The 25,746-nt window shown below is 48.9% G+C and overlaps 1 protein-coding gene across 7 annotated transcripts in view; it reads left to right on the top strand.

The window, feature by feature from the left end:
• Positions 1 to 25,746, top strand: part of ADCK1 (aarF domain containing kinase 1) — a 142,355-nt gene that overhangs the window by 90,518 nt on the left and 26,091 nt on the right. For 4 of the 7 annotated variants that reach the window (XM_087448110.1, XM_087448111.1, XM_087448108.1 and 1 more), the window contains 3 exons: positions 11,962 to 12,120; positions 19,283 to 19,348; positions 22,626 to 22,784. In XM_087448110.1, the coding sequence (XP_087304236.1) occupies positions 11,962 to 12,120; positions 19,283 to 19,348; positions 22,626 to 22,784 (384 nt within the window). The remainder of the gene's footprint in view (positions 1 to 11,961; positions 12,121 to 19,282; positions 19,349 to 22,625; positions 22,785 to 25,746) is intronic. The other 3 variants (XM_087448112.1, XM_087448113.1, XM_087448109.1) reach the window with 1 other exon arrangement.

Here is a 25,746-nt window from a genome sequence, read left to right as displayed (position 1 = left end):
GCCACGAGGGAAAGGTACAGGGTGCTCTGAGTTTGGGGGGCCCGGGGGGCCTTTCTGAGGAAGTGATGAAGCTGAGACCAGAGGATGGTTGGGGGAGTGGAGGGTGGGACGGAGAGAACAGAGAATGCAGAGGCCTTGGGTGGGAGAGAGTGTGGACCTGTCCGGGGGCAGACAGGGGTGGTGGTGGCGGGGCAGAGAGATACTCTGAAAGGCGATGCTGGAGAGGCGTGCCGGGCGTGTTCAGGAGACCTGGGGCTGCAGACCCCGGTGGGCTCCATGCAGAGAACCGCGCTTCCGGTCTGCAGGGCTTGCTCGGGTCACATGGGTGGACCTGGGAGACCAGTTATGAGGCTCTTGTGGTCTTCTTGGCAAGAGGTGGTGGTGGCTCAGGCGAGGAGTGGACGGACGTATTTTGGAGACTGAATCAACAGGCCTCAAGGATGAATTAAATGGGGAGGGACTGAGGGAGGGAGGTGCCACGATCGACTTCCAGGGTTCCGGCATGAACAGTGGGGGACCAGCTCAGAACTGACCACAACACTGGAGGGACGGTGGTGGGGAGTGTGTTAGCAGGTCATCCTGCCCACAGGTCATCCATCCCGCCTGTGGGAAGGAGTTTTCTACACGGCTGGGATTTGCACAGTGGTCCCCTGTCTCCTTAGAACTGGTGGTCAGAGAAGGCTGGAGGGTCCACGTGGCACTAAGCAGTTTGGGGTTCAGCATGGAGTGGGTTTCTGGTTTCCAGATATTAAACAACCATCATCAGCACCCTGATGTAACGAGAGCTTGAGGGCAGTGCGTGTGTGTCCCTGTAACCGAGTTTGTAGAAGGAGAGGCTGTTACTTCAGCAGCTGGAGTTGCTCCTGCAAATCACCTGTGTCATCGTCACTGTCATGAGAGAGTCTCATGGGCCTCCTCAGGGCCCCCCTCTTCCCGTCTTTGATGTGTGAACTGAGGACTGGTGCTTCCGTGTGGGGTGTAGCCAGGGGAGCAGGGGACCCCTTGCCTGGTAGGGAATATGGGGCTGGTTCTAGGTGTCATCCCCTGGCACAGCGGAACGGGAAGATGTGACGTGCCCTTCCTGGTGCCACATCTTGGGGTTCACACTCACCCTGTGCCCCTCACAATGCCAGTGTAGCCCATTGTCTCATCCCGCAGCTTTCCAACCCCATCACTGCCCTGGGAAATACAGCAAAAGAATAAAAACTGATGTATCCTGAGAGTGTTACATGAATGCTCTCCAACAGGGTCAGCAAACTTTTTCCGTAAATGGCCTGTATTAGGTTCCTGTTGCTACTGTAACAAATTACGACAAATGTAGTGGCTTAAAACAATACGCATTTATTATCTTGCTGTTCTGTGAGTTAGAAGTTCTAAAATTCGGGTGTTGGCTGGGCTGCGTTCCTTCTGGAGGCTCTAGGGGAGAATCTCTTTCCTGTCTTTTCTGGCTTCTAGAGGCTGCTTGCATTCCTTGGCTTGTGGCCCCTTCCTCCATCTTGAAAGCCAGCTTTGTAGCATCTTTAAATTACTTTCTTATCCTTTCACCTCTGCTTCCTTTGTCATATCTGTGCTCTGACTCTGACCCTCCTGTCTCCCTTTTATAAGGACCCTGTGATTACACTGGGCCCACATGGTAATCCAGGATACTCTCCCCATCTCAAGAACTTTAACTTAATCCCACCTTTGGGGATTGGGACATAGACATCTTTAGGGGGCCACTTTTCTGCCTGCCACACGGCCAGATAGTAAATATTTGGTTTTGCAGGCTACACACCCTGTTGCAACTGCTTAACTCTGCCATCGCAGGATGAGAGCAGCCATAGATGATTTGTGATAAATGGGCACGCTGGGTCCCAGTAGAACTTTATTCATGGGCATGGAAATTGAATTTCATATAATTTTCACATGTCACAAAGTATTATTCTTTTGATTGTTTTCAAATACTTAAAAAGGTAAAAATGCATTCTTAGCGCGTGGGCTGGATTTGGCCCACGGGCTGTAGATTGCCCCCCGTCACTCTAGATGCATAATATCCTTTAATGTTTAGAACTCCCCTACCAAGTGGGTGTTGTTCTTTTCACTCCCATTTTGCAGAATGTTAGTGAAGCTGAGCGGTTTGCCTAAGGCCACCCAGCGAGATGTTGGCAGGTAGGGCCGCTGACACCAGAGCTGGTGTTCTTCACTACTGCTCAGCTTCACTGCGGTCGGCCAGGAGTGTGTGTGGTTTCTCCCAAATGTGGGCTGTCTTCTCTATAGATCCAGAAAGTTTGGGTTTACCTCCCTTTGAAATCCCTGGGCACTGCTGCTGTCACCTGCAGAGTGAATCTGGAAAACTTCTCGCTGGGTGAAATGTGCTCAGGTGTTCTAGAAAGATTGCATGACCTTTGGTACCTGATCTCACTTGTTTGGGGCTCTGAGGCATGGGGACATAGCTTAGGCTCATTTGCTGGGTGGCGTTTTGCCACCTCCCAGAGGCTAAGAGAGTCGGTCCTGACAGAAAATGGTGGTGCTGTAAGCAAAGGATGTGTCTGTTTAATTTTCTCCCTTCCTGTATTTTTGGGTGTAGGAACATCTGAAGGTTGTTGGAAAAGGCCTTTGGGGTTTTGTGAGGGCGAGCCCATCAGGTTTTAGAATTCCTGGGCCTCGCCAGAAATGAATGTGAGTTGCTGTGGCCAGACTTTCTCCCCTGTGGGCATGAGCTATGGATGAAGACTGCTCCCCCTGCCCAAGTCAGCCTGGGTGCCGGGTTGGGAGTTGCTGCCCATCTTCTTTCTGGCTCTCTCCTGTAGCCGTAACTTATTTCTCTTATTATGGTTCACATAAGCCGTTCTCTCTGCCTGGAAGGCTCCTCTTTTCTTTCTTCAGCCAGTTATCTAGTTAACTAGCTCCTCATCCTTCAGTTGTGAGTTCTTTGTCACCTCCTCCAAGAAGCCCTTCCTGCTCAGGTTTCATCCTCTGAACACAGGCTTTTATGGTAGCAGCTACCTCTCCCTTCATAGCACTTATTAGAGTTGGGCATTTACCTCTGCTGTATTTGTGATTACTTGATTTCTTCCTGTCTCCCCTACTGGACTTCAAGTTCCAGTAGTGACTCTGGAGGGTGGTGGCTGTACCCAATTTGGACTCACTCCTCATCGAGTCCCAGTGACTAGCACAGTGCCCTGCACATATTAGTCACTCAATAAGCATTTGTTGGATGAATAAATGAATGACCTTCAGCGAATATGTTCCTCTCTATAAAATGGTGGCAATTAAATCTCTTCTACCTAACCTCAGACAGGGTTGAGAATTACATAAGAGCACTTTGAGAGCAACAAACATTTGCAAATATAAGGAATTACTATGGCTGAGCGTTCAGTCCCTGCAGAGGAAAGATACCCTGACATCCCTTATACCAACGCTCAAGTTCAGGGCCGAGGTGGTCAGTCCTGACATGGGCAGGCTAGTAGTGGAGGGTGCAGAGCTCAGCCTGCCCAGTTCCTGGGTCTGAGCTCCTGGTACCCACCGTCTGTTGGCCCTGTGATGAGGTGTGAGCCCTTGGCCCCTAGGCACTCCGCAGCTCCAAGGACGGCTCATCACCTCTGTACTCTCAACACCTGGGGGGTACCTGCCCAGGCGGGGTCCTGGCTGTGGGGTCCTTGGCTTCATACTGCACTGTCTAGGATCTCTGATTTCCTCCACCCCAGAGATCTCTGTCCCAGGCAGAGACATAGACATGTCACCCTGTGAGGCTGTAGAAGTTATTAAGATGGGGCACATTGAAAGATTAGATTTATGACAGCCAACGGTGGATTATGAAGAATAATTTATCAAATGTCAGCGCCAGCAGCCTACAATTTACAGAAGGTTTGCTTAAGCTGAGGAGATCTGATTGGGCTGCCCCCTCCCCCACCTCTAATGAATGACAGATCTAATGGATGGCTTTCCAGGCTGGCCAGCCACACGGGGTGTTTATCTGCTTTTTATTAATCATTATTATCACAACATTTCCATAGAGTCCCTCCACCCACAGCTCTGGAAGTGTCCGGCACCGAGGAGGCTCCCTTGGCCATGTTGAAGGAACTGTAACCACTTCAGTTTTAGCTACCCTGGACCAGCTGGGAGGCCCAGAGGCCCCTCGCCAAGAAGAGGAAAGGGAACCTGCCCTCCATTCTTTCATTAGGAAATACTTATCGAGCACCAAGTATTAGATGCAATGCTGAGCAAAACCAAAAGTCTGTCATCTAGAGGGGTAGAGGGAGATTAAGCAAACATAAATTGAGGCCAAAGTTCAGCTGTGTCATTGCTCTCGAGGAAGGCGCATGAACTCTGAGAATGTACACGAGGGGGCTTCCCTGAGGAGGTGACAGTTGAGCTGTGATTTGAAGGATGAGTGGGAGTTCCCTCGATGAGGAGTGGGAAGGGGAGCCTTCTGGGCAGAGGGGACGGCATGTGCAAAGGTCCTCCTATGGGCAGGGAGGGAGTGTGCTGGTGGTCGAAAGAGGCCATCTGGTTGGGGCAGAGAGAACTGGGGGGCAGAGGGAGGAGATGGGGCAGGAGAGGTAGGCAGGTCAGACCCTGTGGGTTGCGTTAAGGATTCTGGCCTGGGAAGCTGGTGAAGTGGTTTAAGCAGAGAGAAGTGACATGATCAACTTATATTTGGAAAACTCGCCTTGGCTGTAGGTGGAAGATGGCCTGGTAGAGAAAGGAATGTGAGTGAGCGGGCCAGTTAGGAGGCCGTTACAGTCTTTGGGTAAGAGGATGGTGGCTTTTACTCACTGACAGAACAGAACCGAGAGCCTAGAATTGCTGACTCTTTGTTCAGTGCTCTTTTCATTATACTCCTCTGTCCTCTTCACGGAGGCATTAGATGGGGCACCCTCTGCTCCTGCTACAATTATTGGGGGTCTTCTGTAGGCTCTATTCTAGACCTTTATTTATGTTGTTTCATACAACTCTATGAAGTAGGTACTAACATTCCCATTTTACAGATCAGGAAACTGAGGGACGGAGGGGCTATGTAACTACCCAAGCTGGTGCACCACAGAGCCAGAATTGGAGCCTGGGCAGTTTGACCCAGAGCTTCATCAGAATCTCTGTGCCTTAAGCCTTTCAGGTCCTACAGTGCTGGCCAGCTGGTGGGCATTCACAGGAAGCACGCTCACTGCCGTCCTAGGGTGTGGCTGCTCCTGGCTTCTTGCTTCCTTGTCTGTCAGCTGCTTGTCACCATCCTGCGGGAGGAAAGAAGCTTGGTCTGACCTGCGATGCGCTTGGCAGAGCCAGGTGGACGATTACCCTGTACCTGGAGGCTCTTCAGCAAATTGGTAAGAGTTGAGTGTTGTGCCAGCCCCCTTGCAGAATTTAGACAGGAGCACTGTTTTGTAATTTCTGGGGTTGACCCTTGTTAAGAAGGGCCTCGGGTTCTGCCGCTGGCCTTTTGTTCTTTCTTGCCAGCTTGGCAGTAGCGATAGCTAATGGCTCTGCAGAACGGACAGTCTGATCTTTCAGAACCCCAGGAAGAGCACAGATTCCGTGGAAGACAGGATCTACGTGCCCTCGAGCTGTTATTGTCGTTATTATTTTTATTATAATAAATTGCTCTCAGTGGGAAGCTGGAGGTGGGAGTCCTCCTCGCCTGAGGCAGGGCAGTATTGAGTGGGGACAGGGAGAGCCACTCGGATGCCTTGTCCTCTCCCTTGACCCCCCCAGGGTCCACATGGTGGTATTGGAGGTCCTCTCTTCTTACCTTGCCAGCAAGTCCCTCCGGTGGGTGAAGCAGCACTGGGCGGGGGGCACTGTCTCCAGCAGGCCTTGCTAAAATGCAGTGTGCTTTTCAGAGGCTGGTGCCTTCTTCCATTAGAACATTCTGTGGGACTAAGTTCTCCTCCTGGCTGGAGACTGTGTCTGTTTTGTTGGCCCGTGTACCTAGCATGGTTTCTGTCATGTGGTGGGCCTGCAGTAAATGTTTGTTGACTGCTTGGCTTGGACTAAGGAATGGCAAATTGGTTTCATTTCACATATTAACTCTAATCAACTGGTAGTGGCTGTTTGGAGCATTGGGTTGAGAGAGATTCTGAGGCATCATCTGGGCCCAGCTGGAATGAATGCTGTGATTGATTAGTAATGTCTGACAGGCTGTGCTTGGGGTGTATTAGTTGGCTATTGCTGTGTAACAAATTACTCCAAAACTCACAGCCTTAAAACAACAAACATTTGATATCTTACAGTTTCTAGGGGTCAGGAATTTGGGAGTGGCTGACAGGATGGTTCTGGCTCAGAGTCTCTCATGAGGTCAGGTTGTCAGCTGGGGCTGCAGTCATCTGAATGCCCGAGTGGGGAGGGGGGATATGCTTCCAAGATGGCTCACTGTTGGCAGGAGGCCTTGGTTCCTACCACAGGGACCTCTCCACAGGTTGCTTGGGTGTCCTTCTTTCATCACAGCTTGCTTCCCCTGGAGCAAGCCATCCAAGAGAGAAAGCAAGGAGGACATCATGGTGACAGTCTTGGAAATCATACCCTGTCACTTCCTCCATGGGCTAATTGTTATGGGGGGGTCATTAAGTCAAGCTCCCACTCAAGAGGGGGGAATAGGTTCTACCTCTCAAAAGGAGGAATACTTAAAAACTTGTGAGCATATTTTAAAACCACTCCAGGGGAACGAGAGTGCATGTGCTAGCTATTTGCTGTGACTGTCAGGTGTCACCTTAGAAAACACAGGAATGACCCTGAAGAGGTGGGATATCAACCAGGCATGTTTAAGGGGGAGAAGTAGGAATTTCAGCAAAGTGGGGTATCAGCGGGTAGGGCAACTCAGATGTAGAGGTCCTGGGAAATGACGCCGAGAGAAGGGGATGGCTGTCGAGCAGAGACATGTAAGAGGTGATGGTGAGTTTTCTGCACAAGGCAGCCATCAGTGTTTCTGCGGAGTCCTAGCTAGCTAGAGCTGTCTTGTCTGCCTCAGGTGGAGGTTGGGACAGGGGGCGGGGAAGGTTTACTCCAGCTACTCTGTTAGCAGGGGGCTTGTCCCTCTCCCCATCAGGCTGTAGTAGATGGCTGCTGGCACCCAGCCAGGCATGGGGTGGGCCATCTTGAGACCTCGAGAGCCAGAGCCAGATGCTGTTTGCTGTTGATGCCATGGTAACCTGCCCCAGGTACCCTGGACAGTCTCTCTGGCTCCCAGGTGGGAACTGCCTGGACTTGGCATCAAGGCCTGGACTTGCCTGCTTTGAAGCAGGTCCTGTCTTCATCTGGAGCCGGCCAGTTTGGGGTTTGTTCGGTTTGTTAGCATTATCTTAAGGTGATGTAGCTTCTGAACCCCGAATAGGTCTGATGTGAATGAGCATGGGGACAACAGGATGGAATATTTCAAATTGGGCCATCTTGGAAAATCTGGGACATTTCCCGTCTTGTGACTGGTGAGCCAGTCCCCACGAGGGGCCTGAGGCTGGCTGGTCTGCAGGCTTGGGTGGGGCTGGCTGAGATACTCAAGTGAAACTCCCCCAGGAGTCATAGTGTGGCTTCTCCGGAAGATCCTGACTTTCTCACCTTATTTTGGGCCGGATGAGGACCCTGGCCGTGGCCAACGCGTGGCTGCTCAATGTGGCATTTCGGAAACATTGACCAGTAACCTGGCCTCGTGGGAATCCTCACGGCTGATGTTCTGGAGAGTCCCTCACTCTGCCCCGTGCTGGGGTATAATATCATGTGGTCTTTGGATTCCTGGACCCCAGCTGACGCCAGCCTGCTGAAGTCTTTTTTTTTCCCTCCAGTTTTATTGAGATCTCATTGACAGACATCACTGTGTAAGTTTGATGTGTACAGCATCATGATTTGACTTACATGTATTGTGAAATGATTACCATAAGTTTAGTTAGCATCCATCATCCCGTATAGACCTGCTGAAGTCTCATCTGAGCCCCTGGTCTGCCAAGACTCTACAGGATGACACATTTCTTCTTGCCCTTCTCAGGTTTTTCTGCTCATAAAAAAACAAACATTCCCACCCCACCCCTTATACACACACACCCCCTAAAAAACCCAGACCATACAAAGCTAGAGAAAATTTTTTCCTGATTATTTTTTCCTTTTCAGACAGGGACATCGATATATTTGAATCATAGGCCGACAGTAATTAAAAAGCACACAACTAGTCATTTTAAAATGCAGTTGTTTTACTTAATTGATTTTGCCGCCAGACCCAGAGGAAAAAAAAGGAACGGGGAAAAGAAAGCCTTCGAAGGGGAGGTTTCTGGGAGCGGCTGGAGGCAGCTGAGGGCCCTGCTTGACTCTAATTGCTGCAAATGCTCCAGTTTATTTCTGCTAATGGTTTTTTGTGAAAGGGCTGGGGAACGAGGCCTGATTGGGGGGGGGGCTGCGTTTGTTTCAGCTGCGTGGGGGGTATAATTCTGCTTTTGGGACAGGGTCTGTTTTTCCTTACTATCTATCAGCATAAAGTACTTCCACTGAACACTTTGAATCAAGGTTCCATTTAGAGATACTTTATTCATATTTAATTACAGGCTGCAGCACCAATCTTTAATTACCTTTTTTATAAGCCAGCTAGGAACATTCACTAGCAATCAGTTATTGTGTGTGTGCGTGTGTGTGTAAGCACAGGAGGGTGTGGGTGTATGACTTGCTCCCCGGTAGAGATGGAAAGGATGCTGCTGCAGGGGCACTGAGGGGGTCGTGGGCCCCGAGGGTGGGGTGGGGGTGGGTGGGTATCTGCCCAACAGGTTCCCTGTGCAGAGTGAGTGGTGCATCATTTTCCATGCCTCTCTTTGCTTCCACTGGTCAAATTGGGGATTTGGAGAAGTCCTTGCAGCTGGGCTTTGTTCAGGGTGCTGAGTTGGCAGCTGGGCTTGGGTGGTATCTTGGGGCCTCCTCCATCTCCTGGTAGGAGCAGGGAATTATGGGAGATTCCCTTCCCATTCCCCTGGGGATTTGGCGGACCAGGCTTCCTCTTACCCTGCAGATTAGGATATTGCCGCCTCGGCCCTTTCCTTCCTGCACCTCCCCCTGGAGCGCTCCTGGCAGCTATTCTCGTCACACAGCCCTAGCGATGCCACATCACTGTTTGGTTGCAATGACTCTGCAACGTCCCTGCAGTGACACTGATTTGAAGACTGGTTGTCCTTCTCAGAGAATGAGCAAGTGTTCCCAGGGAGCCGGGCGGAGGCTTGGGGTGCGAAGTGAGGTCAGATGACCTCCACGTCCGTTTGCAGCGGGAGGATTGGGCCATGCTAGCTGCCTGGGAGGTGAGGGTCTGAGTTCATAGCTCTGCTCCAGAACACATTCTTCTTGCTGCTCCTTCAGGAACTACCAGAGGGTTTCCAGAGGAAGGTGCTGTTGACCTCATCATGTTAATGGCCAAGAATGTTGCCGAAGCTCTACCTCCCTTTTATGCCTGGATCCCTGTCCCAGCACGAGGGTGGGGAGGGGATGGAACTCACACTTACTGAGCCTCCTGGGGGTGCTGGGCACCATGCCTATGTTTCTTTTATCTATTCCAACTGGGGCTTGAGAACACAACTCAGAGCCTCTTCAGTTGTGTGTGGAAGAAAACAACTCAAACCGACTTAAGCAAAAAAAAGGAATTATAGGGTGCGCATTCAGGCATGCCTACATCAAGGGGCTCAACCATTGTGACCAGGATTCACTCTCTCTGTCGCTTGGCTTTGCTTTCCTCTTTGTTGCTACTGTGTGACCCCTGGTAGCTCCAGGCTGCGAGCTCAATTTTTAGCTTCAAATTCAGCAGAAAGAAAGAATTCCCTCTCCTACAGTTCAAACAAAAGTAAAACAATTGAGTCTGATTGGACCTGTTGGGTCGTGTGTCCATCTCTGAACCAATCAGTGTGGCCTGGGGTATTCAGGATTCTGATTGGCCAGGCCGGGGTCTCACACCCATCTTGGAGTTACAGGTGGAGTCCAACTAGGTGAGTCCCACACATGACACATGCTTTTATATTTGAGGCCTTTGGATTACTAGGAGTGTGAGAGCAGGAAGGTCCAGCCATTTCAAAGGGAAGAGAGAGTTGATTCAATTCTCCAGTGGAGGGAATAGTGGGTTCAGTCCTTCAATAAATATTTGTTTGGCACTTAATAGTTTCAGTCCTGTTCTTTTTTTTTTTTTTTTAATTTATTTTTTCCCCCAAAGCCCCAGTAGATAGTTGTATGTCATAGCTGCACATCCATCTAGTTGCTGTATGTGGGACACGGCCTCAGCATGTCCAGAGAAGCGGTGCGTCGGTGCGTGCCCGGGAGCCGAACCCGGGCTGTCAGCAGCGGAGTGCGCGCACTTAACCTCTAAGCCTCGGGGCTGGCCCTCAGTCCTGTTCTAAGTGCAGAGAATTCAGCAAACGAAACAGACAAAAATCCCTGCCCACCTTGGAGCGGATGTTCTGACGGGGTTTATAGGGATGGTGGTCCTTGTGTTCTCCTAATCCAAGCCCAGGTCCAGGATAAAGGGCTCTTGTGCGGAGAGTCCCAGGGTGATTCAGGGTGGATGTCGTGGGAATAATCTGGCCCTCCGGGAGCCTAGAACTCCCAAGGGAGGGAAAAAAAGACAAGTGCATGGTTGGGGAAGAAGGGGGGAAGTAGGCACTGGGAGGGGTACAAATAAAAACCCAGTGAGGAAGAAGGGGGCCAGGGAAGCCAATCCGTACCCATCTCTGGTGACAGAGAAGGGTAGGCCCCTCCATGTTGCCTGGACCTTTGGCCCCCGCAGGATGTTGATAAATGGGATGGAGTTTAGTGAAAGCTACAAAAATGATGACAGGGCTGGAGGGAGTGATTTATGAGATGAGATTAGCAAAGTGATGGTGCAGCCTAGCAAACCGGGGGATGGGATGGTGCCCGTGGGTCCTGTGACTTCTGAAGTCCAAGGAGAGGACGGGCTGAGGGGCAGGACAGAGTGGCTGCTGCAGGAGTGGGGACAAAGGGAGGCAGGGGGCACAGACTGAATAGGCCTCACCTGAGAGTCTGGGGGGATGTGAGGGGGGAGGAGGCACGTGACTATACATATATAAATATTTGTGCATATGTGAATGTCTGGACTTTCCAGAATTGTGAGGCTATACAGGGACTCAAGAAATGGCAGAGAGGGGAAAGAGAATTTCAGCGTTACACAATCTTGTGAAAGGCTTTTGGGGGCCTCCTTCCCGTCTGGTGGATATGTATACTGGACCATGTAAGTGTGACCACTCAAGTCAGAAAGACTTTTTCCTTCAGGAAAATTGCTGTGACATTTCTAAGATGGAAGCAGGGAAGGAAGAAGGGAAGAGAAGACGGAAGAGGAAGGGCTTTACATTCCATTTCATAGAGAGAGAAAGTGAGGCACAGAAAGGGCAGGGGGCTGCCAGGCTACCTTGGGGCGGCATTGCAGGTGAGGACCAAAAGCAAGGCTCGGGCTTGCAGCCCCGGGATCTCTGCCAGATGACCAGGCTGAGAGTGGACTTGGGGACCCCTGTTGAGGCTGCTGTTCAGGCAGGAACAAAAGGTGGTTGTTGGGTTTGGAGCCTCCAGCCTGGAGTTCCTTGAGCTCTCCAGGTTGGCGGGGTTGGAACATCGTCCTTCGGATCCCTGTCTTGGGCTACCCTGGGCCCAGGTTCTGTTAACTTTTGATTATACCCATATGTGAGAGCCTCAGAGGCACAATGGTAGAGAATTAAATGGGTAGATGATGCACAGTTCTGAACATTCTAGACAGCACTTCTTTGGCCTTAAGTGGAGGTGCTCAGGGCATCCATGCACACGTATGAGGACACATCCTCCATGCGTGTTTTCTGTCTCACTCCCTCCATATACCTGGTGTGAATCTCCATGGTGGCAAAGGACCCAGCAAGGCACTGGGTTGGTATACAACTAATAGAGCAGAAAATCTGTGTGGGGGCGTCGGGCAGCACTGGCTCTGACCCATCCTCCTGGCCCCTCTCACTGAAGTGAATCATCTTCATTGCTCTGCCCTCTCTCCACTCTTGACAGATCCATGATTTGTTTGTGAGCTTTGACGACACCCCTCTGGGGGCTGCCTCCCTGGCCCAGGTCCACAAGGCAGTGCTGCATGATGGGCGGACGGTCGCCGTGAAGGTCCAGCACCCAAAGGTGCAGGCTCAGAGCTCAAAGGACATTCTCCTGATGGAGGTGAGAGCCTTCCTCTTTCTCCTTCCTTCATCCTCATTCTGTATTTCCCTGGATCCAGGCAGCCCCAGTGAAACTGATTCAAGGCTGGTGGGTGGAGTGTGGCCCTTTGAGCAGCAGAGTAGGAGAGGAGAGCTTGAGACCACGACAAAGGAGGTGACATGACAAGGTTGTGACTATGGGACCATGGCTAAGTTGGTCAGTTCTTGATTTGTTCTTGGTGACTATCCATGGATGGTCTCAGAACATGCTGAGCAGCTCAGGGCCAAGGGGACCTCTGGGGGATGTTGTAGAAATGAGATGAACCAAAGGTGATTTCCTTGAGGGTAGAGAAAGTTGCATCTTAATTTGTTAAATTCTAACAAAAGGGAGCATGTGGTCAACCAAGGGATATAAAAATGACAAGCAGATCACATAGAAATATTTATGCAGCTTGTGTGTTTGATTATCTGATATTTGTTTTGAATGAACAAACTTGCATGCTTAAAAATGGCCCTGGGAAAGCTCTGGTGGAGACTGTGCCTCTGGACTTTTCTAGCTTCGTGCCGGAGCAAGGGAGAAAGGGTGAGCCGGCCACTGCTTGGGCGGTAGCCAGCACCCCCGTGGGAGGCCAGCAATCCATTTAACCTGCCAGATGTCCCTCTCCTTCCTTTGCTCTTTCCCTTTCCTCACTCTGGACTCGGAGTTTATTCTTTCAACTCCCTTTGACTAACTTAACACGCATGTCGAGGGTCTCTTTTGCACCATGCACTAAGTGGGTGCTGGGTGCACGAGAGTGGGTGAGCCCCATCTTCGTCCTCGGGAGCTCCCCATTTAGTGGAGCAGACAGGTGTGTACACAAACAGCCACAGTGTGGGCATGTGAGCTCTGTCAAAGGGGTGTTTGCAAAGTGCCATGGAGCACTGTGCCTGGACTGATGGAGGCATCATGGGGGCTTCACCCAGGAATCCATGAGATGGCTGGGCAGCGGAAGGACAGGCAAGCCTGTGTGAAGGCCCTGAGTCTTAGAGAAACAGGGTGTGCTTGGAGAGCTTCTGCTGTGCAGAGAGTATGAGCTGGGAGTGGTTGCAGATGAGGCTAGGCAGGTAGGCAGGACAGAACACAGAGGGCCTTGTAGTCCAGGCTAAGGTGTAGAATGGTCTACATAGTAAATATGTATTTACTATGGATCTGAGCAGATTTGATTTTCTCTTGTAGACAGTGGGAAACCACTTAAGAATTTTAATCGGGAATGTCATGATCAGATGTGCATTAGAAGTAAAAATCTGTTGGCAGTCTGGAGGATGTATTGCAAGGCAGAAGGACTGTAGCCAGGAGGACTAATTGGGAGGCTACTGCACTGGTCTGAGAGAGAAATAATGATGTGAACCAAGACCGTGTAATGGGGGTGGAGGAGAGGGATGGGTTCAAGGGTGGAATTGTTGGGACTTTGTGACAGGCTTTATGTGAATAGGGGCAAATACTGGTATGAATCAGAAGGAGGATTCTAAAACAAATCTCAGGTTTCTGACTTAAATGGTTAAATTTGGGGGCTTTTCACCATGTGTATCAGTCAGGATCCAGTTGGGGAAAAAGAAATCACACTATAGATTTCAAACAGAGGGAATTTAAAACAGCAAATGGGCCTCAAAGGGGATGGAATTGCTGAGAAGGCAAATGGGATGGTGAGACCAGTTACCAACAGCAGGAAGCCACTGCCACCCTCAAGATGGAGGGACAAAGAGAAGGGGTGATTCTCTGGAGTCCAGGAGCTGGGACTGTGGTAAGCTGGCCCGATGGGAGGTGGATCACAGACGAAGAGCCTGTCACCTGGGAGTTGGAGCCACATATGCTGTTTGAGGCAGTGGATTTTCACCTTATCCTGTCCCCCAGTATTCCATCAAATCTAGCTGGAAGCAAGTTGGCAAGGAACCCTGGGAAATGTAGTTTCTTATGAGAGTAAGGGGGTTGGGATGGATCTCAGAGTGAAGTGAAATGGATGATGGAGCCACCATGTGGGGTAAGATGTTGCTGTCAGGGGTTTTGGATGGGACCTCTCTGTTGGTCTGCAGTTCAGGCTGGAAATACAGTGAGGAGACTCACGGGAGCTGAATCTGGGAGAGTAGTTGAGATCACTTAGAAAAGGTATGTAGAGTAAAAAAAAAAAAAAAAGGAAAGGGCAAGGAAAGATCTGTGAGGAACATCATTGCTTGAGGAGAGGAGTGCATCCAGGAGGACCAGTTCCTGAGGGAACTAAGAAAGCATGGTCATCGAGAATGGAGGAGAGCCAGGATGGAGCAATGCTGCCACATCCACTGAAGACAATTTCAAGAAGAGAGCACTGTCGGTTATCTAGAGCTGCATAAGGAACCACCTCAAAACGTAGTGGCTTAAAACAACAGTCACGTGTTTTGCTCATGAATCTGCAATCTGGCAGGAATTGGTAGAGAGACTCATCTCTAGTTTATGTGTTGCCAGCTGGGGTGGCTCACTCACATGGCTGGCAAGTTGGTGTTGGCTGTTGGCTGGGAGCTCAACCGAGGCTGTGGGCCAGGACCTTAGATCCTCTCCGTGTAGGCCTCTCCATGGCCGTTTGGGCTTCCTCACAACATGGTGGCCAGGTTCTAAGAGCGAGTGTCCCCAGAGGATAAGGCTGAAAGCACTTCACAGTTTCATGACCTGGCCTTGGCAGGCATATCGCATGACTTCCTTCTCACTCTCTTGGTGAAAGCAAGAGGCCCTCTTAGTTTAAGGGGGGTGGGAAGGGGAACTAGACTACCTCTTGATGGGAGTGGCCTGGCTCTAGAAGAGTATTAGAATGGGAGATATTGTTGCAGCCATTTTGCAAAATATAGTCTGCCAGAATTACTCAATGTTGTCAAGTGGGAGATAAAATCAGTAAAGCTCTGAAGAGGGGATTTTGGATTTGGCGATTGAGAGTTCTTGGGAAGAGTGAGGAGAGTGCGGCGAAAGAGAATTGAGGCCCTGTGGAGCAGAGACAATGCACGTAGAATACTGTTTTCATGTTTACCATTGATGGTCGGGGAAAGTGAAGGTAGTGGTTAGAGCAGAGCAGGATGAGAGGTGGGGACTCTAGCAGGCTGTAACTGATGGCAGCAGAGCAGGGGCATTGGAGACTCAGGAGAGAGAAGTAACTGATAGATCTGGTCCAGGGGGAGACTGGAGGGATTGGGCTCCAGGGACACAGGTGGAAACATTAGCCTTTGGTCAGCCTTTGCTTTGAGACCAGAGGAAGGTGGTAAGGCTGAGTGCAGATGACTGTGTGGGGCAGAGGGGGACGGTGGAGGGAAAGTGGGCAGCGGAGTTGTACCAGCCTGATAGCCTCTATTTTTTCTCTGCAGTAGGAGGCAAAACCATCTGCTGAGAGTGAGGGGGTAGGAGGTGGCACTGGAGGCTGGAGGGGGGTGAAGGTTTGGAATAGTTGCTGGGTGCAGTGGAAAAGGGAGCTGACCAGGAGTAGGGAGCAGGGTTGCTGGAGGGTACTGGGCATCTACCTGGAGACCTGAGTTTTCTGGAACAGCTGTCAGTGGCTGTAGAACAGCCACTCAACGGAGTGAACTGGGAATCTCGGAGGATTCCTGGGTGTCCTGAGAGCCAGCAGCCACTCCTGCATCAGGTGGAACCTGCCTCTTCCCAGCAGTGCCATCAGGACCCACCTGGGCTGCGAGGACAGCTGATACCTTTTCTCTGCTCAGAGCCTTCCTGCTCCCTAAGTAACGGTGGCCGTAAGGTCAATAGCAATAATAACAGTAATAAAGGTTTGGCATCTTCCTCCCTGAGATAAGCATCAAATGCTTTTCTTGAGAGGTACAGCCTAGTGGCCGTGTGCAGAGTACAAAGTGGCTCCTTCGCAGTGGCTGAGGCAGGGCTAGGATTGCAAGGCAGACCCGAGGCCTGCACTCACAGCTTCAGCAGAGATGCTGGAAGGAGGCTCGAGGTCACCAGCTCCGTGGACCGTCAGCATGGGCAGCAGAACGGAGCGGCACTGCCTTCTCACTGCGCTTGGTCTCTGGGGGGATAAAGTCCTACCTGGTCACCCTTCTCTGCTATAAAACTAAGAAGTACCCAACTGGAGAGCTCATTTTATTTTATATTTGAATTAAGAATTATTATTTTTTTCTAAGTCCAGTCCTAAATGACACCTTGATTTTAGAAACGATAGCTCTGAAAAGGTGCTCAGGTATGCTTGGCAGGAGAAGAGTGGTTTCTAGGAGGCATTAGGGCTGCTGTGCCCAGCAGAAACTTGAGACAGAGGGGAAACAAAGCTAATTCTCTGCATAGCCTTCTGGTACTTTCTTTCATGCCAATTCCAGGTACTGTGGCCCTCATGCTCCTCTCCCACAGCCCACTATTGTCCCTCTCTCCTTTCCAACCCTGTGCTTGATCACAGCCTGGTCTTGAGAGGAAGACAATCTGATTAAAGTAATTCATCCTAAGGAGAGAGTGACTAACAGTCTTAACCTCTATATATTTGCAGTTTAAGAGGTGAGCTTGTAAATCCAAACACACATCTACTGTAAGGATGGAGGTCTACAGGAACGAGTCTTTTGAGAGTGAGGAGGTGGGGACTACTGGTTGTATCAGTTAGGGTGCTTTTGGCTGCAGTATCAGAAAATTCAACTAAAAGTGGTGTAAATAATAGTAACCTATATTATCTCACATTTTAAGATATCGGAAGTGGGGTCGGCTGTTCCAAGGTTGACTAATCCAGCACTTCATTGTGGTTTTTAAGCACCTGAGTTCTTTTTGTCTTCCATTCTGCCATCTTAGCTTCCTGGCTTATCCTTCTAAGGTAGTGCCCCTCATGGCCCCAAAACAGCTGCAGCAGTCCCCACTATTAAAAGTAGATGACATCCAGATGCCAGAGAAGGGCTGTGTCTTCCCTCATATTCCTTATCAAAAAGGAGCCCCCCGGTAGAATTCCCTTCATTTCTCATTGGCCAGAAGCAGGCCACACGCCCAAGCTTAAATCAGTGTTGGCAAGAGAAATAAGACCACTTTGACTGGCTTAAGCCAATCATGATTTGCCTTCTCAGGGTAAGGCCTTTCTTCCTTGAAGGACACGAAAGATGCACAAAATTGAGGTTCTGTTAGCCGTGAAGGTGGGGGAAATGGCTTTTTGGATTGTCACTCAGTAGCATGTGCCACCCTAGTATTTTGTATCTCCTGAGAAACTGGCACTCCTCTTGGGGAAGGGGACAGTCTCTGGGATAGACTGTTGAGTGGTGACGGAGAAATGGAGGCCAGCTCTCAGCAAATGGTGTTTGATGAAGCTGATGGTGTTGGTGACTTTGCACAAAACAGAAAGGCACAGCCAAGGGTGCTTTCCAGCTTTGTCATTATCACCTGATATGGTGCCTTTAATAGTTGGGGCAACTCTACTTCTAGATGCAAGGCTGGTGACTCTTATTGATTTGAGTGGCTGTCCAGAGCCAGACTAATTGGGCCCAGAGATTGGAACAATGATTCAGCAAGAAGGGGTGAACTGACAAGGCAGAGTCCGTGCGTCTGCTCAGGCTGGCTTTGCAGCAATTCTTTCCTGCCCACAGTAGCAGGGAGCTTAGTGGGCCAGATCTCACTGCCCTTCTCAGTGTTTGAGAGCAGGGGAGAGCTCAGTTGACCTGTGAGCTGGGGGTAAGACCATAATCCCTTGGTCACAGTACCATCACTCCTTGTTATCTCTCAAGCTTCTGAAATTGATGATGAACACCCGCTAAAGAATCTAACTCATGGCCAGGCACCCTGCCCTCCACGTCCCACCTGTCTCCAGCGTGCTCTGCAACATTGGCCTGGGACTCTGGTCTGAACCCCAGAATCTGATCCACAGTTTGATGTCATCTGGCCCATCCCAAGGATCTCTAAAAATAAAGACCTGAGCGAGTCATATTTTTTACTTTTTTTGAACAACAGTTTCAGTGCCTGCTGTCTGTCATCTTGTTTCTTTTCTGAGTGTGTTGATTGAACAGTGGGTGGCTAGGTAATGTTTGTGTTGGAACAGAATCCAACAGCTGATTTTATTTTTTTAAATATATTAAAAAAAAAAAACCCAGAGATGTAGACTATCCCATGGAAACTTCTTTTCACCCTATAATTTTATTTTCTAAAAAGTGTGCACTTTAATAACTTATCGGAGCAAAGATAAACCCGGTGAATGGCAGGCTGTGTACGTCACTCAGCATTGATTTTCGATCCTTGTCGAACATCCATTTTTACCACTTCGGATCTGTGCAGGTGTTCTATTTAGTGTGCTGTTTTCCCATAGAACATTACTTCTTTTATAAAATATAATAACTTGATAACAGTAACTTGCATTTCAGTTGCATTTTGCAGTTTACAAAGCTCTTTTTATGCCTTATCTCAGGCTTCCTATTGTGGTGTCCTGTGTTGTATTGCACGAGGCAAGTCTGCATAAAGAAGGAATCAAAAAAGCCCTGGGTCCTCGTCCTGCATATGAAATTACAAGCTATGTGACCTTGAGAAGTCTTTGACCTCCTGGAACCCGTTTCCTTCTCTGTAAAATGGGCGAGAAGGGGAATAATGAAAGCATGTGTATAAAGTGCCTTATAGCATAGTGCCTGGTGTGTAGTGGGTACCTAATAATTATAATTCCCATTTTGTTTTTATTATTGTAAATAGCCATCACTAATTTTCAAACTTTTATGTGACTCTCAATTTTTCCATTATATTTCTTGTGGCCCACAATCGATTTTTCCTCCTGTAAGCCAATGACCCTATAGGAAAATAATTTCATTATTCTACCTTGAAGGAAGTATTAATTGTTGAATATACCTTGATGGAATCATCAGGTTCCAAATCAAGTAGAAAATTCTCAGGCATTCCGAAACTGTGGTTCCCGAAAATTCAGAGGTAATCCCTTTTCCCACCAAAACCCCAGAAACAGAAAAACTTAATCGATTTGGATAACACACAACTGAACATATAATTATCTCTGGGAAGAAGACAAACCCTTTGAAATGTTCATTTCTTCATTCATTTCTTCATTCACTCACTCATTCATATGCGTATTCAATAAACATCTGCCGAATGTTGAGTGCGTGCTAGGCACTGGTGAAAACATTGGCTGTTGGAAGAATTTTATGGAGAAGATACATTTGGGGAGAAAAATCAAAAAGTCAAATTGATAACAACATCTGTTTAATTTTAGTTGATTGCATCTGTTGTCAAAAAAGAAAAACTTAAATGCATCTACTTAGGGCAGCCTTTTAAGAAGGTAAGTGAATGAAAACAGAGTTTTCTTTTATTCTCCTGAGCCAAGAAAAGTCTCAAATGGCAGCAGTCCAGGCCATTTTAGACTTGGACCAGATGACTCTTAACCTGGCCCCTCTCCCCACTCCCCTTGAAGTTCAAGGATTGGTAAACTCCCTGAATTATGTGCAAAATAATGTGAGTATGTGCATTTTCCGGGCTTCATGGCTGGTATCAAATTTTCAAATTGGTGACCTTTTATAAAGCTAAGAACCACTGAGCTCCATTCAAACAGATCTCTCACTTTTTTTTTTTTTTGAGGAAGATTAGCCCTGAGCTAACATCTCTTGCAAATCCTCCTCTTTTTTGCTGAGGAAGATTGGCCCTGGGCTAACATCTGTGCCCATCTTCCTCTACTTATATGAGACGCCACCACAGCATGGCTTGACAAGCGGTGTGTCAGTCTGAGCCCGGGATCTGAACCTGTGAACCCCGGGCTGCCGAAGCTGAGCGCGCAAACTTAACCATTACGCCACCGGGCCGGCCTCCAGACCCTCTCATTTTAAAGTAACTATGGGAGTGAGTCACCCACCACCCACAGAATGCTTCAGAAATCAGTTTTATGAGTACTATAAAGTTTTTTGGATCATGAACTAGTTTACTAATTACTTATTAGCAATTAATATCAATCAATAAAAATCTATGACTGCTTTTATGATTAACGATGTTGGGTCTTAATAATAACTGATAGTGCTAGTAATGACTAATTATATAATTGATTAGTAACAGAAAAATCTTTAAAGTGCCTTTCAGTGCTCTTTGGATATTAATAATAATTAAAAATTTTATAAATAACAATGACCATACAATAAATGGTCGCAATTTATTGTTTGGCCAGAAGCCTCATCCCCAGGTATAGACCCCAGTAGGCTACGTGTAGCTCCCTGTGTATATCCATGTCTGGCTCGGGGTCATTACCTAGGAGGTAATCAGTAAATATTGACTGAGCAAATGAGTGAGCCCCATTGCGGCTCCTTCCCTTGTCCCTCTTGGGCAAGAACCTCTGGAATTTAGGCTGGAGCAAAATGCCCAAGAGGTTTCTTGCCTGAACTCGGAGGCTGGAGAGTGGAATTCAGGCTCCTTAGATGACAAATGTGCCCTCGGCCTGGGCCCGGCCAGGTGCTTCTGTTTCCTGTGTGCCAGCTCTGCCTCCCCTTTGGTGGCAGCTGAGGGCCATCTAAAGGCACGGTGATGAGATGCGATGCCTGGAGGCTGCTGCGCCCACGAGCCTGGGTCTGACACATGCAGTCTGGGCCTCACTGTTGCCACCTCTCCCTTCTAGTTTCGTGTGACACAAACAGAGACTAAACATAAACTAAACTAAACTGATTATCATAAGGTCACAGGTCTAGCCCATGAAAGACTAGACAGGACTTAAAAGAAATTAGACTGCAGCCGAATGTAATTAAAAAGGGTTTTGAGAGAAACTGAATATAATAACCCTGTGTCGTGATTCTCTTAGAATGGTGTCTGGTACATCGCCCAGGACGTAGGGTTTAGAAACAAAGCTGCAAATGCCTTGTTGTTAATAGCCCTGCTTTAGATTATTTCTTTTATATCACAGTGCCTAACGCAGTGTTGGGCATAATATCGTAGACCAGGGCAAAAAGAAGCATAAGACAAGGCTCATAGCTGGGCTCAGTAAGTCCTTCTGGATACACTGGATGGTGTCTTAGTCTACTTGGGCTGCTATAGCAAAATACCATAGACTGGGTGGCTTAAACAATAGACATTTATTTCTCACAGTTCTGGAGGCTAGAAGTCCAACATTAAAGTGCTGGCTGATTTGGTTCCTGGTGAGGACTCTCTTTCTGGTTTGTAGACAGCCGCCTTCTCTCTGTGTCGTCAAATGGCGGAAAGGGGGTGAGCTTTGGTCTCTCTTTCTCTTCCTATAAGGACCCTAATCCCATCATAGGGGTCCCACCTTCATGACCTCATCTAAACCTAATTACCTCCCAAAGGAGCTCCAAATGCTATCATACTGGGGATTAAGGCTTCAACATAGGAATTTGGGGGGATATAAACATTTGGTTATAACAGATGGGGAAGGTCTTTTGGTACCAATAGGCCTGTGGTTCTTTAGTTCTTGCTTACTGCTGTCTGCTGTAGCCAGGGGTGGAGATGGGTGTTCTCAGAGAACTTGGACTGTAATCTATACCAAGAATTACTGGGAGGATTGGTTACTTTGAACACTGAGAGTAGGGCTTATGGGGAGCAGGAGAATTGCCTTCTGTGTTTCCCTCCTAGAGTGCGGGAACATCTCCCACCTCCCTGGCATCACTCTTGCTCACCCACTGCAGAGTCATCTTCCGTGAACTTGTGAGCCTGTCTCCAATTCAGAGCCCCGGTGGGAGGGTGGCCTCAGACCTGAGTCCCTGCCCACAGAGGGGTTGTGGCACACTCTGCAGATGTCACTGGGCTCTTGTTCTCTGCCAGTGACGTTTAATTTCACATCATTAAACTGACAACTGAAATGCCAGATAAGTCCTATGAAAACCCCCTTTTCCTCATGTCATCACTCAAGAATCCACAAAGGGGCCAAATCAGGAAAAATCTGAGCTTTTCATCCAAGTGGTCAAATTCCTTATCTCCTGCTCCTCTTGTCCAACCTTGTTTTCTTATTCCAATTTAATTTTTTATCATGAAATAGTTTAGACGTACAAAAAACATAGAAAATAATATTATAAACGCTCAGGTATCAACCACTCAGCTTAAGAAATAAACAAAATGACAGCCATTCCAGCACCCTCCAAGCCCCTTGTGAACAGGACCACAAAGAACAAATGTGGGAGCAGCAGAGGCAGCAGTTCAGCGAGGGGTTTGGGGCTGGGTAGGCCCAAGTGGAATTCCAGCTCTGTGCTTCCTTCCTGGGCAAATTCGGGAAAATCATGTAACCTCTCAGAGCCTCAACTTCTCTATCTCTAAAATGGGGATGATAAGAGTGGGTACCGTGTGCCTTCCAGAGTTGTTGTGAAGACTAAATGGGGTAATAATGTAAGTAAAGGGCTCAGCCCGGGGCTGGATACGTGGGGAGTGCTCAGCAGATGGTCGTCATTGTTACTGCTGGTGGCCATTGGACTTTTATCATCTTGGATTTGGACCCAGGGGAGCAGTTTCCCACCCACCCTTACTCCAGGGGAGGCCCGGGAGTCGTCAACGCCCAGACCCAGGCAGGAGGGCAGGGACCGTACCTCCCTTGGTAGGCGCCATGGGCTCACTGATGGGAGCTTGGTGGATTTCAGGTGCTCATCCTGGCTGTGAAGCAGCTGTTTCCAGAGTTCGAGTTCATGTGGCTGGTGGACGAAGCCAAGAAGAACCTGCCTTTGGAGCTGGATTTCCTCAACGAAGGGAGGAACGCCGAGAAAGTGGCCCAAATGCTCAAGCACTTTGACTTCTTAAAGGTAGGTGGGGCAGGACAATGGGGCATGGCGGTCTGGAGAAGAGTGCAGGAGAGGGCTGGTCCTGGCCCCAGCATCCCTCCTTGCAGGACAGAAGTGGGGACATCTCCACCCTGAGTCTTCTTTCTGAAGATGAATGATTTGTCCCTGGTGATACACATGGAAGCCCTTGAAGGCAACATTACAAAGAAATACCAAATGTGACTGTTGGCCTGTCAATCAAACATGCTTATTGAGTGACCTACAATTGCAAGACACCGAGTGCTACCCAAGGGCCTGTGAGCCGCGGTCTCTGCCTCCACGAGGCAGGGGACGATGACATTGATGATGATGGTGATGATAAGCGCTACTGTACTCTGACACTGTTCCTAACACTTTATGTATAGCGTATTAGCTCATTTAATACACAGTCAGTTCTGCTATAACACAGCGTATGTGTTCCTGAAAATCTCCCCAGTGTGCAAAATTGCACAACAGAAACCACAGGGCTTATGGGGAAGATGGGGTTAAGCTTACAACACTCAAAACGTCACCAGTGACAGAACATAAAAGAGGATGGGAACCTAATAAAATGGTAGCGTAGTTTTACACATGTTAAATGGCTAAGAAATACACAAGACCACAGTACACGTGGCACTTGACATTGCCATCTGCTTGTGGAAGTGGGCGTCAGAGGGGGCGCCGCTTGTGAGTTACCGTGAGGTGGTAGAAGGAGAGTCACTTGAAATTGGACGGAAAGTTGTCACAAGATGTGGGTGGGCATGACCCATAACACACATGGTGATGTGTGAGGTGTGTGCGTTTTGTGTATTCCTGTGTGGTGTGGCTGAGCCGGATGCGGTTTTCTACCTTCCCTTGGTGTTTCTTGGGGGTGATAATGCACGTAAGCAAATGCAAAATTTGTGTTATGATCAAACTGTTCCATAGCATATCAATGGCATCGGAATAGATTTGTGTTTTCAAGTGTTATAGCAGAACTGCTTGTGTGATAGGAGACATTTACTGTGGGAAACAATATCAAATGATACGCAGCCACGGCTTTGTGAGTGGTCCTGCTGGTCTGTGCTCTAAGGGTTCAGAAGAAGGGACTGCCGTGGTGGACGAGGGCAGAGAAGGCTCTGCCGAGAAGTTGGCACTGGAGCTGGTCTTGGAGGACTGTCCTGATGGTCCCCCTGGGGCACGTGGAGGTTGGAACGGGAGAGATGCATGCCAGCACCACTGTGCTTCCACCACATTTTGTCCTTGCAGGGTTTGGACCCATTTACCCCGGGGGAACCTCTTGATGGTACAGGGGTTGGGTCCCTCTGGTAGTGTACACAGAGAGCTTGGCTTTCACCTCTCAGAAGAGATCAGCCCTTCTCTCTTCACTCAGGAGGCCTGGAGAATGCGGGAGGGGCAGTCACAGAGCTCCAGGTACTAGTTCCAGAGCAGACAGTCAAGTCGCGTCCTTCTTGGGGAGAGTGTCTCAGTGCATTGAATGGGAAGGTCTCTTGCTCTGGACTGAAGTGTTCATGTGGCTTCTGAAGACATGAGAAACAGAGGTAGTGTTTATCCTTCTGCTATCTGGAGTGGTTAACAGAGATGGGGAGACCAAGGGTGTGTCTATACTAGCGACCTGAGAATCCTAGACTTGCATCATGGGAGGAAAAGCCACAACTGTGGTGATCAGTGTAGTGTCTTGATACACTAATTTTGGTGGCAGGTGTAGCCGCTGGTGAAGTTTAGCTCCTTGAGTGAGTTGGGAGTCAGGTCTGTCGAGATGCCCCCAGTAGGCTCAGCTGGCTTTTCCTTGGCTGCCATCGTAGACGTGCATGTACAGACCCTCTTATGTGTGTAAATCCGGAGGCACAGAGTAGATCTGGTAACACGGCGCCAGCCCTGAGCTTCAAACCACAATTCAATGAAAACTTGGCTGTCTCAGACAAATAATAATATTAACTAATTAGCATAATGCTGTGGCATCTAAAGTGTGCTGGAATTCCACTTGCATGTCCCATTCCTTTCATTGCTTCATTCTGCATTCATTGAGCATTTCCTGAGCCTCTTGCTGTGCTAGGAGCTGGGGGGTGCCTAGATGAGTAAGAGATGGTTGGCTCCTGCCCAGGAAGACTTCTCTTCTAGTGGTGACACACACACACACACGTGTTGTTACAGTACAGGATGGTCATGCTATGACAGAGACTTGTCTGTGTTTCTGTGGGTCCCTGAGAGGAGGTATTTAATTCCACCCAGGATCTGGAGCTCAGACGGGCTTCCAAGAAGTGTTGATTGTGCAAAGGGACAGCCAATATTTACTGAATGTTTCTTCTGCTGCACTGAACACTGCGCAGATACTGTGATATTGGATCCTTCCAACAATCATCATCCCATTTCACAGATGGCATCTCAGAGTAGAGGAGCGAGGGCTACGAGCCAGGTTCTCTGACTTCAACTCTCGTGCTCGTCTAAGGACATTCTGTTGCCTCTTACCTGGTAGGGGTACTCCTCGGAGCTAGAACTATGAGCCAGACAGACAGAACCGTCTCCTGCACCGTTCCCATGGAAACAGCAAAATCGTCCCCTAGCTGGGGCCAACTAGCATCTGCCAGACCAAGACATGTAATAATAATAACACAAATTTTTCAAATGAGGATGCCAAATAGGTAAATAATTAATGTAATGATCTGACCTGCTGCTTCTAAAACCCACACACCATTCCTAAGACAATGGTGGAATTAAGGCTCCTGAGTAATTAATTTTGCCTAAACACATAACAAGTGGGAAGCGAATTTTGCGCTGCGAACCCAGTTCAGCTCTTAAAACTGGAGATGGATTGCTTTGCACACTGGCACCCCATCACAACATCTGTGCGTAATTAAGCCTCAGCAAAGAGCTTACCTCTCAGTGTGTGAGGCATCTTCCAGTCGGGTTTAATAACCTCAGCCCTATGCTATAAATCCCTGAGCCTCAGACAAGCCCTGCATGC

This window comes from Ceratotherium simum, chromosome 24 (genome assembly GCF_057802395.1).
Source record: "Ceratotherium simum simum isolate JZ-2026a chromosome 24, ASM5780239v1, whole genome shotgun sequence".
Lineage (NCBI taxonomy): Eukaryota > Metazoa > Chordata > Mammalia > Perissodactyla > Rhinocerotidae > Ceratotherium > Ceratotherium simum.
This window is presented reverse-complemented; position numbering and strand designations above follow the sequence as displayed.